General features: G+C 39.9%; 1 protein-coding gene across 1 annotated transcript; it reads right to left on the bottom strand.

Annotated features, from left to right (window-relative positions):
- Nucleotides 1-1,574: 1,574 nt before the first annotated feature.
- Nucleotides 1,575-18,479, bottom strand: ndrg1b (N-myc downstream regulated 1b). Its single transcript, XM_036538458.1, has 15 exons — nucleotides 18,162-18,479; nucleotides 14,325-14,396; nucleotides 7,484-7,589; nucleotides 7,149-7,269; nucleotides 6,826-6,888; nucleotides 6,649-6,709; nucleotides 5,933-6,019; nucleotides 5,054-5,110; nucleotides 4,713-4,816; nucleotides 4,566-4,628; nucleotides 4,408-4,459; nucleotides 3,937-3,984; nucleotides 3,473-3,508; nucleotides 2,891-2,942; nucleotides 1,575-1,995 (listed from the first exon to the last, which is right to left on the bottom strand). Exons 2-15 carry the CDS (start codon nucleotides 14,376-14,378, stop codon nucleotides 1,769-1,771), a joined length of 1,131 nt encoding a protein of 376 aa, XP_036394351.1. The 5' UTR covers nucleotides 14,379-14,396; nucleotides 18,162-18,479; the 3' UTR covers nucleotides 1,575-1,768.
- Nucleotides 18,480-18,952: the final 473 nt, after the last annotated feature.

An 18,952-nucleotide genomic window follows, 5' to 3' on the forward strand; every position in this document is an offset into this window, starting at 1 on the left:
CTACCACTATTCATACAGCAGATCTGTTTGGTCTTTGTGTAATCTGAAATAAGTGATACAATTCTTTTCTTTCCCAATATACTGTAGTTTTACAAAGACTGCACTGCATTTTGGGGAGGTTGAACATGGACCAGGTGAATTGAGAGAATCAAACACTAGGGGGAGAAATTCAGTCTGTCTACAGTGGCACTTTAACCCTCACTCTGAATAACATTTTAGAAAGTCTTCATTTTTTTGTATTCGTATATAGACTCATGTTTTATAATCAGAAACATTTAAGTAAATTGCTGTGAAAGAGTGAAAAATAAAAACATAATGCCTGATTAAATTTGTCACGCAAAGAGAATGAAGAGCCATACTGTTTACACTGAATTTATACTGTGCTTCATGTTGGTTTCTCTCATTTCACTGAAGGAACTCACCCCGGGAGACTTGCAGATGCAACATTGTGATAGTAAGGTTAAAGCATCAAGCAGAACAAATGAAAGCTCACTCACATTAAACCTTATAAGAGTTAAACTTTTATTTTTTTCAATAAATACAAACTGTTTATAGTTATTAATAAAATATCACCTATACAGCAGGTAATTCTGTAACTTTACAGAGCAATTTTCCTGTAGTACAAATATTAGAGGAATCAGCCAATGCATTAGTATTCAGACTACACCTTAATTTGCATATGATCACTGGTGTAGCATTGCTCTCATGAAACTGCACGACATTAAATGCAAATTTATGTATCAATGGCACTTCTTGTTCTGCAGTAGTTGCTAGCATAAAAAAACTATTTACAAAAACCAGAACATTAATACTGCCTGAATAAATACTGTCATTACTATTGTATGTGTTTCTTATATGTATGTTTGCAGTTAGAACACAACTGCAAAAGAGGTTAATGTGCTATTTCTGTGTTTGTACTTTTGATAGACAATAAGCTTTACAAGGAGAAAGTAACTTCTTTTTAAACTTCTCCAATACAATGGGTAAATCAGATGTGTAAAGGATAATATACTGATCTAAGAACATCTTTATTAGACTTCTAACCAAAACAAACAGCACCCTAAAGCTCATGTTATAATACTTTCATACTTAGAACATTACAAATCTAAAAAATTCGTCAGTCCTGATAAAGAGAAGTTGCCCTTATTCTGAACCTATTCTCTCAGCACACTTAAAATCCACCAGGTTGCTCCCAATGTACATTCAAATAGTACACCTCAAGGTCACAGACTGTCAGAATAAACATTCGAAAACGGTGAGCTTTTTCAGAACTCGAGAACGCCGAGGAATGCCAGAAGTGAACGCTGAAACAAGCACAAAAAAATAAAAAAGGCGGAGAAACAAGTCCATCCTGTTTACCGTCAGAGAGAAGCCGTAACAGGAAGGTGCATCTCTCCACCCTTTGCTCTCTGGAAGCTGCCTGCACCATGCTGCTCCTGATAAGAACAAATCCATTTACCCCAGGAATGATCAATCAGTGGAGAAATAACAGGATTTTAGTAGCATTTTTTGTACTGTTAAAAAAATGTCAACTTTGTGTTGTGAGCAGGGACATCCTTGCAAAACTCTTTGGCATATAAAAAAGAGTAACAGATAAACAAGACCGTCCTCCTGATCTTTCCAGTGCACTGGGAGGAGAGGACCTGGGGGGGATATTCGGACAGTGCAGCTGCAGCATAGAGTCCTGGGTTCAGTATCAGTAGCATGTTGACACAGGCAGGGAGAGCCAGCGGGCAGGGGTGAGGCGGGGCGGGGCGGGGGCGGGGCTCTAGCAGGACACCTCACTAGCCTTGGGCATGGCCCGGTCCACGACGACGGGGCTGCTCTCCATGGAGACGTCGGTGTGGGAGCGGCCCCGCTGGTCCTCGGTGGTGTGGGCACGGCTGCGGTTGCCCTCGTGGGTGTGAGAGCGGCTTCGGCTCCCCTCGCCGGAGGTGATGCTGGAGCCGGAGGCCGTGCGGGAGCGCACCAGCCTGGTCATGCTAGCAGCAGGCACTGAGGAGGGAGAAAAAAACACAGTAATATGTCATAGAGAATCACAGAAATGCTCTGACACCATCGGTCATCCTGATGGATATTTTCAGTTATTTTGTACATTTCACAACTTCACTGACTGAGCATTTAGCATTCAAAAGTAATATAGTCCTCTGGAAATAGGGACATATGTTACTGTATGGTCCATGGATTAGAATCATAACAGCCTTACTACCTAGTACCTACGTACTAGGTGTCATACGTGCTTAATGAAACTGCAGCCAGACATTGGCAGCCTAAAGGACTTATATGATGGCAAAACTAAGCTGCATCTACTTCTAAGTGCGCATCTGAAAGTACTCTTAAAAAGCCATTTGCTAGCTAGCACATGTCTTATTGTTAGATGTAGCATACTAGGACTTTATGAGATATATATACGGTTCTCAGCCGGGTGTCAACCAGACCAATGACTAACTTTACCTTTAGTTCACGCTGGTATTTGGTCAGTTCTGGTCCAGGTTTAAAACAGTACAGACTGCCCTTCATGACTTGCTCTGAATACTGTATGTATTGGTTTCTGAGCGTGAAACGCACTTAGATTTCTAATTTTTTGATTCCACTGCTGAATCACACATTGCAACTCTAAATGGAGCAATCTGCTCTTACTGAACAGCAGTAACACTGGAGCAGATGGGTCCAGGGGTACACTGTTAAGCGACTATGACGCTGCTGCGGGAATCTTTGGCCACCAGAATAATGAATTTGCATGAAATGGTAAAGGTTAGGATTGGGGGTAGGAAAGCTGATCTTACATATGTTGTAAGGCAGATGGTAGCTGTGAATCACAGGTCCAAGCAGCTGGAAATGAGGCCTATTAAGTCTCTACCAGATAGATTCCACAAAGAACAGCACTTACTATAGCCCATGCCCTGGATGAAGTACTTGAGGGCCTCGGTCAGTTTTCCAGGCTATCAAGGGAGACAAGAGATGAGCACATATGGAAGCCAACCCTCTTCTAAAATTCATCAAAGATTTTTTTAAACATTCCTCCTTTTTTCTTGATACATAACTAAAAACGTATAAATATAAAGCAGCATTGTATGCCCTTACAGCGATTATAAAACATAATAAAATCCCCTCTTGTCCAGTTCAAGGCAGCCTTAGAAAAACTGATTTCAGCTGAGGTAAATGAGATGTCTGTCTGGCTCTAATTGGATGATAACAACATTATGAGATTTAATGAATTTAGCTCTGCCCAGAAGCCAGCTTCGCCTGAAATCTATGACAAAAATGGACTTCAGTCAACGTCAATGAGATACTTTGTGTGGCACTTATTGTGATACTAACCACCGCTAATATACTGGAAAAAGGTGTGTAAACAGGTCAACGGAAAACCTGCTAAAGCTCTCAGTAATAAGCTTAGCAGAGACCGTATGTCAACTGATTATCCTCCTTGGCAGGTGAATGACTTTTAGAGTCACAAGGCATGTTTACGCACCTGATCCACCTGGGGAAGGCCACCACAGTCTGCCATCTGCACAGAAAGAGAGGACCAGGGAGGGGAGGCACACATTTAACATACATTCTCCATATTTGTTTTCACTGTGTATAATACAACTACCAGATCTGTAGTCAATGCATGGTCTTTTAAAATATCCTCTTAATGTTGTACCCAGCATGTGATTTCATTGTGAACTAATGGTTTTGTGTTTTCATAATGAAATACAGGCTTAGCTGCCATTATCAACTCGCATTTTTTTCAAACTTCAAAAATCCTTTGGTTGTTGTCTAATGAAACTGGAGCAGCTGGGATGACCTCTGAGCTCTGATCTTTTACTACACTGTGCTAGCAAATGAGCCACATGCCACGCAGATGGAGCCGACCGATCAGCTGCTGTTTAACAGCACTGCTAATCTCTCCCCAGCTGAGATCATGAGCAGGAGTTAGTGCAGGCACTCTACCTTGAGCAGTGTGGTCTTTGTGGGGTTCAGTTTGGAATTGCAGTCCACCTGTAGAAAACAGATCATGATACATAATACATACATAATCAAGCATTCACTAAACATGGTCAACATGTCTATTATCATGCCATTTTAATGTCCCGCCATCTTCCAAGAGTTAAACCTAGGAAGGACCCGTGGAATAATTCACCAGTTTTTCCCATAATTGCCTAAAATTTTTGTTTCCATTTTTTATTCTAAAAACAGAAAATACAGTAAAATACACAGTGACTTATTGTACAGTACATGTCATGGCACTAAATGTGAATGATTGATTTCCCTTAGCAGCAGTTGTGTTTAATCCAACTATCCTGAAGTATCTCCCAGGATATAGGAATATGCAGGCTGTCTGGGGTCCATTACAGGTACAGTTTAGCTGTTAAAATTGGGAGACATGCACATACACTCCTTTTGAGTAAAGTGAGCACTTACCACAGCATCCACCGCAGGTGAGCTGTCTCCTACCACCAGCAGAGCAGGGCACCTTCAAGAACCAAGAGAGCATTCTTAGTTTGACATCAAGAAACTCAAGCATCAAAGTACATTCAGAAAGAAAAAAAAGAAAACATTTAGAGTATCTTCGGACTTACTGCAGAGTTTTCACATTAGCATTCCCTCCGTGGACTGGTCGCTCGATCTCCAGATCTCTCCGGCTGCAAACACAAAAATGCTGCTTAACTGAACATGGACTAACAGTAAACACACCGCTTGCTTCCAGCTGATGTGTGGCTCGTTACCTGTTGTACGACTTGACAAAGTGCTGCAGGTTGGTCTGGTTAATGTCATTGGTGATGTGGTGACGGAATGTCTGGATCAGGTTGTGGTTGTTGTGGATTTCCTCCTGCAGATAAACACAGGTTTGTACTTCTTCACACTTCATGTATGCGAGAGGGACACTTTGGAGAAGGCATGGGTTTTTTTGCAGCTAACATTTCACAACCCTCCATTTCTTGTTTGACTCAAGTAGTAACAACTTCATCTACCAAAACACTTCATAAAATAACCATTACAAGACTGGAATGGCATGAGTTATTGCAAATTCAGGTATTAAACCTAACTGTTCAGAGGTAGATCTCACCTTCCCAAACAGATGAGTGATGACCATGTCTGGCAAAGCTTGGGTCCAGCCAGTGATCTGCAAGAAATTTCATAATCAAACCTTTAGTTTTTTTGTGTCAACATGAATGTTGCCTCAGGTCAGATTTAACAGAAAACAAAAACAGATTTAAAGCCTTAAAATCCCTTAAGAATGAATACGCATCTAGATGAATTCAAAATTTCACACATTGTACTTTTCCCACAAGAATACCTGTAAATGAATAGCTTTTAAAATCAGGTAATTATTACAACTTTGTTTTACAATAACAGTTTACATAATACTTACATATTCATAAAATATACAATTGGAAATTTACTGAGTCAATTCATAGTAAGTAGCGTAGCAGTGCCTCGTGTAGGATTTGAACCTGCTGCTTTCTAGTAATAGCTCAATTTCCTTAACCAAAACAGCACACTCCAGAAAAAAAGATTCAAATCTATTATATTCAGACTGTAAAACAAATGAAGTAAAGGACTGTTAAAGATGGTGTCTGAAAGGGGTGTGATCACAGCAGTGCCAGCTCACTGGTCCAAGAAAATAAGTGGACATCTGGGACGGCATCTTGTGACCAAGTCAAGGTTGAAAGGGTATATGAAGTCACACACAAATCTCACCAAGGCACCCAACGAGGCGCCCCGTCTGTCTTGTTTATAAGTAACGTACTAGTATTTTTGTGCTTATTTTTCCATTTACTCAGCAGACATTGCTGACTGATGGTTTTTAAGGTTATGTCTTGCTCAGCAAAATCACTGTTAACCTTGTTTATTTGTCATCGGTTGGGTATAGCGCAGGTAACGCTGTGTCCACCAGCTCATGTGATGTTGTCTGAGGTGCCTGTTGGCTCCTGAAGTTGGGTACCTTGTGTGCAGCCCAGTCCATCCAGCCTTCCGCGCAGGCATTAATGTTGATGAGAACCAAACCCTCCACCATGTCTGGGTGCTCCAGCTGTCAGGGAGACAAAGCAGCAGTCAGGAAGAGCTCCTCCATGAGTCCGGCTGAATCATTCTAGCATTTACATTCAGTTACTATTGTGCTGAAATGCTGAGTTTTCCACTATATCGTGAAAGAGATGTGCAAACTTCAAAAGATGACTTCAAAAAAAGAACTTTTGAAATATCCTCTTAGTTATCTGTATCATCTATGTCAGCTCTTAGTGCAGCAGACAGCAGCTTGAGCATTTAATCTAATGGCCTTTGCCAAAATGGCCACCTCAGAGATGCTCTTTTGGGGAATAAAATATAGGATTTTTTCTTCATGAGGTCTGTGAAGCTGTGTGAGGCTGTATGGAAATAATTAAACTGTGTCCTAGTTTTTCAAAGCACTTAGATGGAGAGAGAAATGTGGCCACACAAACAGCAGTGACCAATTAAGTGTTTCTACTGTACAGCACGACTACTTGGCAACAAAACAACATTCCTGGGACTTACACCCAGGGAGTAACATTAATCAGGATTAAGCTGCCAGTATCAACACTGTGGTATGTAGAGGAAGGAATTTTACTGAGGTTTAATCCTGGTTTAATCAAAGTTTCACAACTCAGCATGAGGGGAAAGTCAGAGCAAATATCAACTCACAGCAAATTTAGCCAGGATGTAGGCTCCAGCGCCAACTGCTATTCCAATGACACTCCTCAGGCTGTGGAGAAACAAGGTCAAAACAGCTCTCCTCAACAAGTTGAATTGACTGAAACACCTCCGATTTCTTAAAGGGGCATTGTAGGACTGATATTCCTCAACAACCTGGTCACTTACCCGAAATGCTTGAGGACGCAGGGAAGAGCCTCAGACAGCTGATCCATGGAGGGGTAATTGTACCTGTGGCAAAGCAATCACGTTTACTAGGTACTGAAATTTGGACTTGCTGTGTAACAATAACACAATACTCCTGAGGCTCAAAATGAGAATACACCAAAGGTGCAATCCTCACCTTGTATTTTACTAATATTTGAACTGTCCTATCTTTCGAGCTGTGAAGGTAACGGCAATAGGAAATGCTGTGTTGCCACAAGAGATCAGAGGTCACACCTTCCTGGGAAAGCTGACCCTGTAACCTCACGGAGGGGCCCTTGCCTTACCCAGTGGAGAGGGTGGTGGCGCCCTCCTGCTGCCCGGGGGCATCCACGTGGCACACTGCGAAGTGCCGCATGATCTCCTGCATGTCCTCATGGTTGAACAGGGGGTTGAAGCACGATTTGTCTGCAAAGAGGAGCAATCAGAAAAAACACTGAAGTAAAAGCAGTTAGCAAAGTATCTGTTTGAAATCTTTTCTGACTCCATTTTTGTGGATTCATTATATAAAGCATTTAATGCAACACAGATATGTCTGTTATATTACAATGGGAAGAGCTAAGACATTCTCTGTGTTAGGTCCATATGTTGAAATGCACATGCATGAGGAGCAGATACATACGGTTCAGTCCAATGTCGTGGAAGGTCAGGATAATAGGTCGATTCCCTTTTGGGACCCCCTTTATGGTGCAGTGGAGCTTGCCGTGTGGGGTCTCCACATCGTGCTCCTATGAGTAGAGAACAGCGAGAGAGGTGTATTGAGGTGCTGAGGTGTCCTGTAAGATTAAAATATTCACAATCCTCACACCTACCTACAAACAGCACTGCAAAGCTCAGTAAGTAAATATACTCATATGGTTCAACTGACATCAAGTAGACTAAACAAAGTAACCAAGACCTCTACTGAATAAAACCACAATCCATTTTTTTTAACATGAATGGATTGTTACATTTTTTCATGTATGCATAATTCATTTCAGATTTCTAAGCTCAAAATGCTGAGTATGCAGTTTAAAACATAGACACCTGCTGAAAAATCACTCAAATTTACTTGAATAGAAGTTCCTGTTGAAATAAACTGGAAAAATCAATGCCTTACTAGTATATTTTCATATAATTCCTGGAAAACCTGATGAATTTAATGAAAGACTTGGATCCTGAAAGCTGTTGCATGTCAGCTTAGGTTCGAGCTCCTTTTTTACTGTTCTAAGTCCTACATCTGGCTTTTACCCAATTTACTGTCCTTCAACCCATTCCTGAGTCGAGCCTAATACTTAGTATAGTATTAAATTTACAAAGCATCTTCCCTTTTATGGTCTGACTATGGTAATAACAATGTGAATATATATTTCCATGTCTCATGAAATTTCTCATACACAATCTATGCCATAGACTGCTATATGGACCAGCCTGAACAAACTTCACAGATGGTGGGGATCATTCATTCAAAACAGCATTCCTTTCAGTGTTTAACACCATTAAAGACAAGAGCTTGAATCGAAAATGCAACAGCTCAAACCAAATGTGTTCATTGTATTTTGCACTATATTGTCAGTTCTATGACAAAAAGCACTGGCTGTAGAGTTCACAAAGGATTCCAGACCAGACTCTTGCAATATACAAAAACAGCACAGGAATTTGCGCTCTGAATCCAATTCAGCACAGACGATGATCCCTTCCAAACTTAAACACAGTCACAAAAAGAGCAATCCAGAGTGTCATACTCACAGACACCTCAATCTCAAAGGCTTCAGAGTCCTCCAGAACCATGTCTGCTGTCTCCGGTGTTGCTCGAGCTCACTTGTGTACAGATCTTACTGCCTCCTGCTCTGCTGAGGGACTGGCTTTATACTCCGGCTGTTTACTACTCTGCATAGGCTTACAGCTCCCATGATGCCTTGCACTGTCACCAAAAAACAAGCTATTTGCGGAGGAGATCCGCAAATGGGATCAGCCAACGTACCGCCATGACTCTTCTGTTCAGGTGAATCAGAAAGTCAACAGCTGCAGGCTGTCACGTGATCCGCTCAATAACAGTCTCACAAGCAGTTGATGAATGAAAAATATACTTACGATGCACAAAACACTGCTGGCATAATTTAAACAGTAGTAAATAGTGTGATTCCGGTAAGCGTATTGCCGTTGTGGGTCAAATAAAATGACAAGGAGTTAGGACGCACAAGGTACCATTTCTCAATGGCCTTTGGCAGTCATTGGATAATAAGCAATCAATGTGACAGGGTTTGTGTGCTGACAATGCAGAAAAGTGTTCACTTTGCTCTCATTTGTCTAACTCTTACAATTAATTGTATGTAGATGCATACTTCACACTGGGACAAATGTAGGGTACAGTTGGTTCAGACTTGATTGACTGAATCATTTGGAGCACAAATGTCACTTAGCCAACAGTCTCAAATCAGACAATGACCAAACAGACAGGAAATGTACTATTAACTAAATTATCAATTAACATCCACAAATATGGGTACATCTCATCCCACACACTTTTGATGAAAGGCTTTTAAAAATATTTCAAAAATATTTTTATGTGACAGATTGCTCTGCCTTTTAACTAGTGCTGTATGTATTTAATCATTTCTGTTAAATTTTGCCTGGGCAAAAGGTATTAGAATGATTTAATTCTGTATCCTGTCTTAACTGTGTAACAATTCTCTGAAAAAAAATAACAAATTTTGCTTCCTATTCAATATAAATAAATACAAAGCTGTGGTTGGAGACATAAGACATGCAATAAACTTGTGACAGTATGGCTCTCATCAGTCTTCCAGCTGAGCTAAACCCGGTCAATGTGGGAGGGCGGGTTCTGTATCTGCAGTGCAAATCAGCTCGGGCAGATGGCACTCCTCTCTGACGTCACTGCTCTCAGACGAGCAGACGGCCTGCACCCTTAAACACTGCAACGGGAGCAGACTCCAAGCTGTTTGACAGGATGAGCGCATAAAGGCAATCTGTTGACAGATTCGGCAGACTCCCCCAGAAACATGAACGGACGCAAGCACACGCCTCTTTGACCTCTCCTTATACCTTTGGGGACTGAGTCACAAAAGGATGGGAGGGAGAGGACATCTGACACTTTGTAACTATTTCTTGTGATCAATTATGTATACAGATACAGATAAAGTAGAGGACTACCTTTTCCAGCGGGAAAATACTGCTTATTGCACTTGTTCAAAAGTATCTGACTCAGAGATTTCATAGGTATTGGATGGTATTTTCAAGTTTTTTTTTCCAAAGCAAAAGCCCATTGCCTATATTAGCAATAAATGGGTAAGACCAACTCAAAATGCTATGACACTACAGTAAACTGTACACGATTGCTGTTGTCCAAAGTCCTGAACTCCTAGGTGGACAAATGTCTCTTTCTGTACCTTTGCATATTCACCTGAAGTGGTCTGGCTTTTCCCTGTGAGGCACACCAATGACAAAACCCATACCACTGTGACCATGTGGTTGCAGGTTTAAGTCCCATGTGTGGCACTGCTGTTAAGCTAATAGCACTTAACCAGAACTGCCACAGTAAAATGTGTATAAATGCCAGATATGTACAACTGTAAGCGATGTACAGTAAGTTTCCTCAGTTAAAATGCAATGCAATTTTAAGAAGTGCAATGACCCTGAAAAAAACAGAAAACGTGGGGAGGAAAAGTTGTCTATTTATTATATGACCACAAGATGGCACTACAGAATGCTATTAGGGAAAGAAGCAGACTACCAGCAGGGCTGCTCCTCCCAGAGCTGTCAACTGCCAGTTCAAAGGGAGCCTTAGGACACTTGACAAGTCGTGTACCCTGTTAACCTGTATTCCCCTTTATCTATGACACAATCTGTTTGATACCCATTTCCAGGGGGACCAGTTTACACTCAATTTGCAAGCAGTATACAGGAGTAAAGTACAGGCTGGAGTTTTACTGGAGCGAGTCCAGTCTGCTGCCTACGACTCCACACCCTGCTTTATTGTTCTTCTTCACTTCAAGGAGGCATTTTCTATGGAACAGGGGTGGTTAGGGAAAGAGTGACTAAAACTTTCATGAGCTAATGCAATGAACAACTGCAACATGCTTCTCCAGTATATTAATTTATAATTTGATAAGAAAACTGCATATTGTGATATAACAAACATATTTCAAATACTTTTAGACAGTCCAATGAGTAAAATGAGTGTTTCAGTTGATGATCATTTGACAAATGCACAGCACCTCAACAAGTCTGACAGCAAATGGTTATCAGCACGCCATTCCCCTTCATTATTTCTGCATCTTGACTTAGAGCACCTGTATTAGGTAGTCTGTTCCATGCTAATTGTAATTAATGATATCACAGGTTATATATAGTGCCCTTCATGGATCTCGAGGTACTTTATATTGAGAGTCGGTGACTCACCTCAACCATTATCAACATGGCACCCATTTGGGTGATGTACAGCATGCGTTTCATGTAAAAAAGCTCACTAAACCTCAGCAGTGAGGGAGAACAAATTTAACCACTGGGTGACTACATGGGCTGAGAGGGCCAAGTTGGGAATTTGTCCAGGACATCCCCAAACCCTCTTTTGTTTTTTTTGTTTGATACATGCCACAGGATCTTTAAATGTCAGAAGGAAACCTGTCCTCTTCCCTCTTGCAACTCTTTCTAGGATATGAGCACAATACTGCACGATATCAGGCATACATAACATTCAACTCTGACTGCCTGACCCAGGGACTAACATAGCACCTGGCCATATTCTGCCAAGCACAGTGCTCCTGGCTCAGAGCCATTTGCACACCATAATAGATGGATATTCTGTGCTATCTTAAATGCAGGACAGAGTCTTGTGCATCCACCTCTTACCTAGACGCTGATTCTACAATATCCCAACAACCAAATGTCTCTGGCAGTCCAATCACTGTGTCCTCATTTTTTTCCCCCATTTGGTCCTCTCTTTCTGTCTTGTTGCCTGGGAAATGGCCCTGACATAACTCTACTCTTCCTCCATATTCAGCCACAGTCACCCTCCCACGCTCTGTGCAGTGAGCTGTGGGGCATGGAAGCTCTCATGAGTGGAATACAAGGCCTTTCTTTCTGTTACATGCCTAACCAAGGACGTCACATTCAATTCTGCATTGTGTGCAGCTGTCTGAATGCAGTCACCATCATACTGGTTTCAACATCATTCAGCATCAGTTTTACTTCTACTGGGGGATATCTGAAGGCTTTCATTCTCTTTGCTGAGCGGGAAAGGTCAGAAACAGTGTCTTTGGGACTGTTAGCTGGAAGTTGAATCCACTGAAATACTTTTTGACTTCATGTCTTAAAAGGATCATGGCATTAGCTTCCTTATCCATATCCTGTCCAAATACAGACGCCTATCTTACACATTCATGCACAACGAAATCATTGTACAAAATTTTAAAAAATGACTGACAAAAGTGTCAAGTGTTAAAAGTCTTCATTCTTCATGGTCCAAATATGAAGGTGCTCAGCTCTGAGTATGTCTCAGTTTGTCAGGGTGATCTGATCTAATCATGATTGCAGGAAAATTATTTTGAAGAAATTCTTTTGCTAAGCTTATAATCTCAGACCTTCTCCCGTTTTGGCCGTTTGCGTCATAGACTTAATTAATTTGATTCAGACAATAAGTTTTGCCTTACATAGGAGTTAACCAAACAGTGCTGGAATTCATGCAGCTGAAATGTATGACAAAGTGAAAGTGACATGGCACATAAATGAAATAAAACAGCCTCTATAAACTGGCCAAGGCTGGTTTCACCTTCCAAGAATGAGTAAAAGGGTAGAGAACCTTAGGAGGAAATGAGTTATTATCACAGAAATGCCATGTGATGATTTCTTCCTATGGCATGAATAAACATTACATTTCAAGTTGCTTTCTTACTCATTCCAGCATAAAACAGCATGGAGGAATACACATCACTCCACCTGAGACGGTAATCACTTTCAGACTGTTACTACAGAAAAGGGACTGATGTGATTCCTTCATAACTGTCAGGGATTATGAGTGTGTACACCAATCCACTATGCTGAAAACGACAGTGGTGAGACTCGGAGTATTTGAAGTCGCCTGGCACTGAGTTTGTTAGAAGCTTAAAGCACAGCTCCTCTGAAATCCTTCTAATTGTGTTAAGTTCTGCAGCCTTTCCACCACCTCCAAATGTGTATCTGAAAAAATCGTATCCTTTCAAGAGTACCGACCATTTTCACAATCAATGATAAACCTACATACAAATCAAAATATACCATCAGTTTACACAAAAGACCCTATAAAACCCGAATAAAACAAGGGCACTAGGGTGCTAGCTGGGTAACAATTGTTAGATAAAAATCAAATTTTGATTTAACGTCGTGCCATTTTCTGTATGACACTGCTGTAGAGCACTTCATAGTGGACATTTTACAAAGGGGAAAATACAAACAAGAAAACAAAAAACATTTTAGCTAATGGGGGGCGATATACTAGAAACGTTTTCACAGAAGTTTCATTTAAACTTCAGGAAAATTGGGGGACATTACACATTGGGATATAAAGGCCCTGTTAACAAAGTGAACACTAACACATTAGAAAGAGTAAAATAAAACTTCTTCAGCTGTGAGATAACTTCTATGTGAGGTATAGATGACTTGGTGCTGAGCTTCAGACAAGCACAGAACACATTGATACAATTATAAAAGGAGATTGTGCATGTGGTAGGCACAAAGTTAGGCTATGGCCTACTACCAAGGTTATTTAACCAGACAATCCCAAAAAAAGATCAGTTAAAAGAATTAAAAGGTCCAAAACAATAACCCTGAAAGGCCACGTACAGAGCAGAACTCTGCTAAAAAAAAATCTGGACACTCTGTTTCCTGTTCACTAGCAATGCACTTCCTGTTGTTTTCTGAGTGAAGCAGAGCTGCCAATGGTCTTATATTCCATGCCTTTACTAAATAAACCAACTGCTTAAACAACAGCTCAACCACAAAGGGCAACGTAAATCAGCCTTTTAGGGTGAGATTAATCTGATATACAAGAGAACAGAAAAGGTAACTACTGTTACTAGTACTTTAGATGTGCTGTGAGAACAGTGCATTGTTTTGCTAAAACCGTCATGTTTCAGATTTGTCAGATTTGGATTCTACAACAGTAAAGGCCTGTGCTGTCAGAAATGGAAACTGCAAAACTGTAGTGATCACTTATTCATTCACAATTGGATTAATGGCACAGTTTACATGTATACTGACAGGAAAGATGACAGGGTACCTCAAGCCTTCATGAGTGCATGATTATAGATGTATTATCTGTGTGCTGCCACATTATATCCCTCAAACACAGACTGATTTATTTCCTGATAATAAAAAAACAATACAGAATAGCTCTTTAATCCATGAAGCAACCCAACCCACCCCCTCCCAAAAAAAAAACATTATGTAAAACAGACAGAAAAAAATATTAATACTGAAAAGCATACCTGTGAGTCACTTTCCAATGATAGTTTTGACTCAGTAGTTGGTTCGTCACCCATGTTCACTGATGATGAAGACTGTAACATCAGAAAGCACTCTCTTAAATAAATGGACACAAAGTTGTCTATCCTGCAAAACAGTAGTGTGCCAATTGATTTACAGTTCATAATTTGGCTCCTGGATAGAAAATTTAGTTTGAAGTTAATCAACATATATCTGTACCTCAAACAGGGTACCAACTGATATTGTATCTGTTGATAAATATTTTTTATGTTTAATTACTTTTTCAGTTGATACATTTCTCACAAAGAGAGACAGTGCTCCTCATACATAGAGATAACCTTCCAATGCCCAAATTATGGTCTGTCTACCATTCCCATTCATTTTTACTTATTATTTTTTTAGCCATTATTTAACTAAACTCAAACTGAACACTGGTACATCTAGGTAATATTTCAGCTGGGCAAGACTGAAGAAATGTGTTTTAGTGAGGTTGAGATTATTTTTAAACAATATTATAATTTGTATAATGTACAATGACTGGACATCTTTCCTTTTTTAAAAGCAACTATTGGAGACAGTGAGGCAGGCATCCTCAAAGTATTGCATACTTTCACTACAGTTTACACTGACACTGTGAGTTTGACTCATAACAATTTATTTTCTCAGCAGATGCCCTTACCCAGACAGACTTACATTTCTTACATTTTTTTCTAGACTATCCATTATATAGCTGCATTTTTACTGAAGCAATTCATGTGAAGTCATGCAAGGACAAAACAGCAGTGCCCCCCAAATTTGATATGTGTGCACTTAAGCCATACCCAAATAATGCTGAAATAATGTATAAAAAGGTGGCAAAATGTACACTTTCTTGGACTTTTCAGACATGATTTTCGAATATCAAAATTCAAATTCTTCAAAATAGTCTTGTAGAAGACTATGGAGAGTCTCCTCAATATTCAAATTTTGTGGTTTTCCCACCATAATATATTTTGTTCAGTTTTCAATGCGGTCTTGCTTGCTAAACATAAAGTTCTACATACTTTAAAATTCATGACCTTACTTCCTTAACAACAATAAGTCCAATGTGGACTTATTACAGCCATCTTCAATTAAGTGTCAAACACTTAAACGTCACCTTGTGTTGACCCCTTTAGGCAATTGTTATGGCATTTTTTTGTTTTGTCTTTGTGCAATGCTCCATTTAAATTGTGAAACAACTGTTAATATTGAAAAAAAAGACCTTGGCTCCCACAAACCAACCAATCTGCAACAACAAAAAATGAAATACTAATGAGCAAATAACATTCTGTTCTGTTAATTGTTGCCTAATTTGGCAGGTCACATAGTAGGCCATTATTGAATGGTGTTATAAATTCAAAATATGAAAGAAATATGACAGAATATGGATGGCAATATGATAGAAATGGCAATCTGAGAGACATAATGGATGCTTTTGAATTATGGAAGTAAGTAACATAAGCAGAATTTTTCAGCCATTTTAATGAAAAAAAAAAATCATTAAAACTCCTATTTACCACTATATAAAAGCTAAGTGCAATCTAACAGCACAGAGAAATTATACAAATTTCATGTATTCAGACCAATGGTGACAGTCATATGGCAGACCAGGGCATAAAACCACTGATTTGGCCGGGGAGTGATGAGCAAGTAAATCGCATTAAATTTTCCCAATGAGCACATTGTTTAGCGAGGTTTCTAAAGGTTACAAATCACAGACTTCCTGTATGGCCAGCCTGGTGGTACTTTCCATAGCTGAGTAGTTCACTGGAGGGCACCAGCCACTCCCTTCACCCCTCTCTGATGACATTCTTGTGGTCTAAATTAATATTTCTAGTTTTCCATTCCCTTAGCTACATTTTGTATCACTCCATTAGAAGTATCTTTCCTATCTGAAGACACAAGAGTGGCTACTAAGAGGTGCCAAATAGGACCTTATTCAAACTCCAGTACATGCAGACATACATGCAAACTACTGTGTGTGCAAGGTTTCATTGTGTACAAGAGAATAATTTCATTAACATACACATGTGAGTTTTAAGAAGGATCTCTACAAGGCCAAAACCCCACTCACATACATGTGAGATGTGAAGCTATGTGTACGAAACTTCAAAAATGACTGTTGCAACAGTGTGTGTGAAAAAGTGTGTATATGTGTGAGTGTTTTGTGGGTGTGTATGTAAGATTTATAGTATTCACTGTTATGGATAACTGTTATGGACTGCAAGGTGAATTGCTTCAATATCTGCCCATGAAATCATCAATTTTCTACTTTGGCCAGTTTTCTAATGATTGTTAACTGACTTGAAACTTGAATAAAACAGTTTGTTCTTTCTCATCAATCAGTCATGAGAGAAAGCCTAAGCCCATTAGACAATTCAGTTTTTGGAAAGTGTGAGTGACAAACAAGTACAGTGGATGAAAGGAAGCAGATTATCTGGGCGCTGAGTATCTGGTCAGTAAATAGTATCTGTGAGCATAGTTTTCCTATCAAAGGTCATTGCCTCCAATGAGTTAAAATGCCAGTGTGCTGGTGGTCTTTTCAGTGTGCGCCAATTTCATCTCTAAGCAGAGTGTCTAAAAATGACAAAGTTGCTTTGTGTGTAATGGTAGACAGTTTACTGGAGGCACATTTCTCAAACAAGAAGTCAGGATATCAAATGTGCATCTCCTCAAGATCATGTGCCGTGAACGAATTAATACTTAAATTCGACTTTGTCACGCTAGATAACAATGTAATATATTGTAATATAATTAACAGTAAAACATTACGAGCACCAAACACACCCAGGCAGATGTGCAGCTACCGGCGTTGGCGAAGTTACACATGGATATTTGTCGGGCGTGTTTAGTAAAACAAAAAGGGTTTTTGGTGTTTGGTAGAAGAAAAACAGCATAGAACGTGCAAGTCGTGAAAACTAATGCAAATTTTTACAACCTGACTAATCTTCCCAAGAATTTAGACAATACATGTAACGTTACTAATTGTTTTACTAGTCTAGCTGGACTTAGTTAACTTGGCCCATCTTCAACATGCCCTATGAACATTATATTTTTTGAAAAGCAAAATTAAGTGCGCTCCTTTTGCTGGGGTAACTCTACAACTTTTGCCCTTATGATTTCAAAGGGTGAGGTTGCTGAAGGTAACGTAGCAAAACTAGCAAATAAACACTGATGGCTGGCTAACTTGTTAGCTGTTTAGCCAACAAGCCTGCTGAGAACAAGTGCCCTCTCGTTTCCCTGGCAACATACTGAAGCATCGGTACCAGCTAGCAAACTACCTAAGTTAGCTGGCCAGCTAACATAGTCTAACGTTAGCTAAAATATCTAACTACGTTTAAACGCGCCAAAATATAAAACCAAGTTAGAGACAAGATAGTTAATCATGCACATTTCTTTTTTATGCATATATAAAAAACATATTCTCAACATAATGTTACCATCTTCAGCTAGTACACAGACCATGTGAACTTTTTGGGAAGTTCACTCATTCCAATTACAAAGCATGACATTTAGTCTTGTTAGCAGTTAACCCTAGCTAACTTGCTAACGTTAGATTACTGACCATTTTATTTTACTACATCCTGCGTTACCATATTTTCATACTTCAAATAATGTCAGTGATCGAACTTACTGTTAAAGTACAAAAACTGAAGTTTACTTCCACTTTACTTAAACAAAAGCTTGCTTAAAGTCATTCAGCTAGCGCTAATGTTTTAGCTTTTACATTTGACAAACGTCAATGGGTTGTAACTTTGTGTCATAAAATATGGTTTAACAATTTACTAATATTTTAATTTCCAAGCTTAGATGCTTACCTCTTCTCGGTGATCGTCTGGGGAGGGGTGGGAGAAGAGTCGCCCACAAAATGCGCTAATTTGTAAAAATGAAACGCTGAAATCAGGTTTTGAAAACAACCCGTGCTCCCTGTAAGTTGAAATTTCTTGTTTACTGCGTGCTGTCTCGGGTGGGGAATGCTTTAAAGGCTTGGATGACGGCGCCCAGCCCACTGAGTGCCTCCTCTCTTCTGTACAACCGTTCCTGTTGTGTAATATTCCTGTTGTGTGGTAGATTTCTTTGCTCACAGTCCATTTTTAAGCGTTTGTTCGGGAGGATTTGGGAGGACAGCCCGCGGAGTGGTGTGGTCCGACATGTAAACAATATCTGAAATTTCCGGAATCGCTCATTGTTTAGTTTACTCATGGGAGCAAGAGTGGAAACATTAACAAAACTGGAAAACAAAGGATCTGCCTTCATGTTAATGCTAGGCTGAAATGAACTGCAAACACATTGGAAAACGTACGCGTTGTTTGTTATGACCATAATATCGGGCTAATTATTGAAACCCATGAAATTAACATAAATGACATGGAAGTTCAGATAATTTTAGTGAAAACATTTCTATAATGTACAGAAGGATGCTACACGCACAGTATTTCCCTAACCTACATTCTCTCTGAGAAATTAATTAATCTTCACGACAGAGGAATAAGCGTGACTAATTTTCAGAAGTCCCAGTGGCTGCCAGTTTCCTCTGAGTGCAGTCTGAGCATGTCTGTTGTGTCACCTGTAGTGGTCTAGAGCACAGATGATGCTGTAACTGCAAACT

Source organism: Megalops cyprinoides, chromosome 10, assembly GCF_013368585.1.
Source record: "Megalops cyprinoides isolate fMegCyp1 chromosome 10, fMegCyp1.pri, whole genome shotgun sequence".
Lineage (NCBI taxonomy): Eukaryota > Metazoa > Chordata > Actinopteri > Elopiformes > Megalopidae > Megalops > Megalops cyprinoides.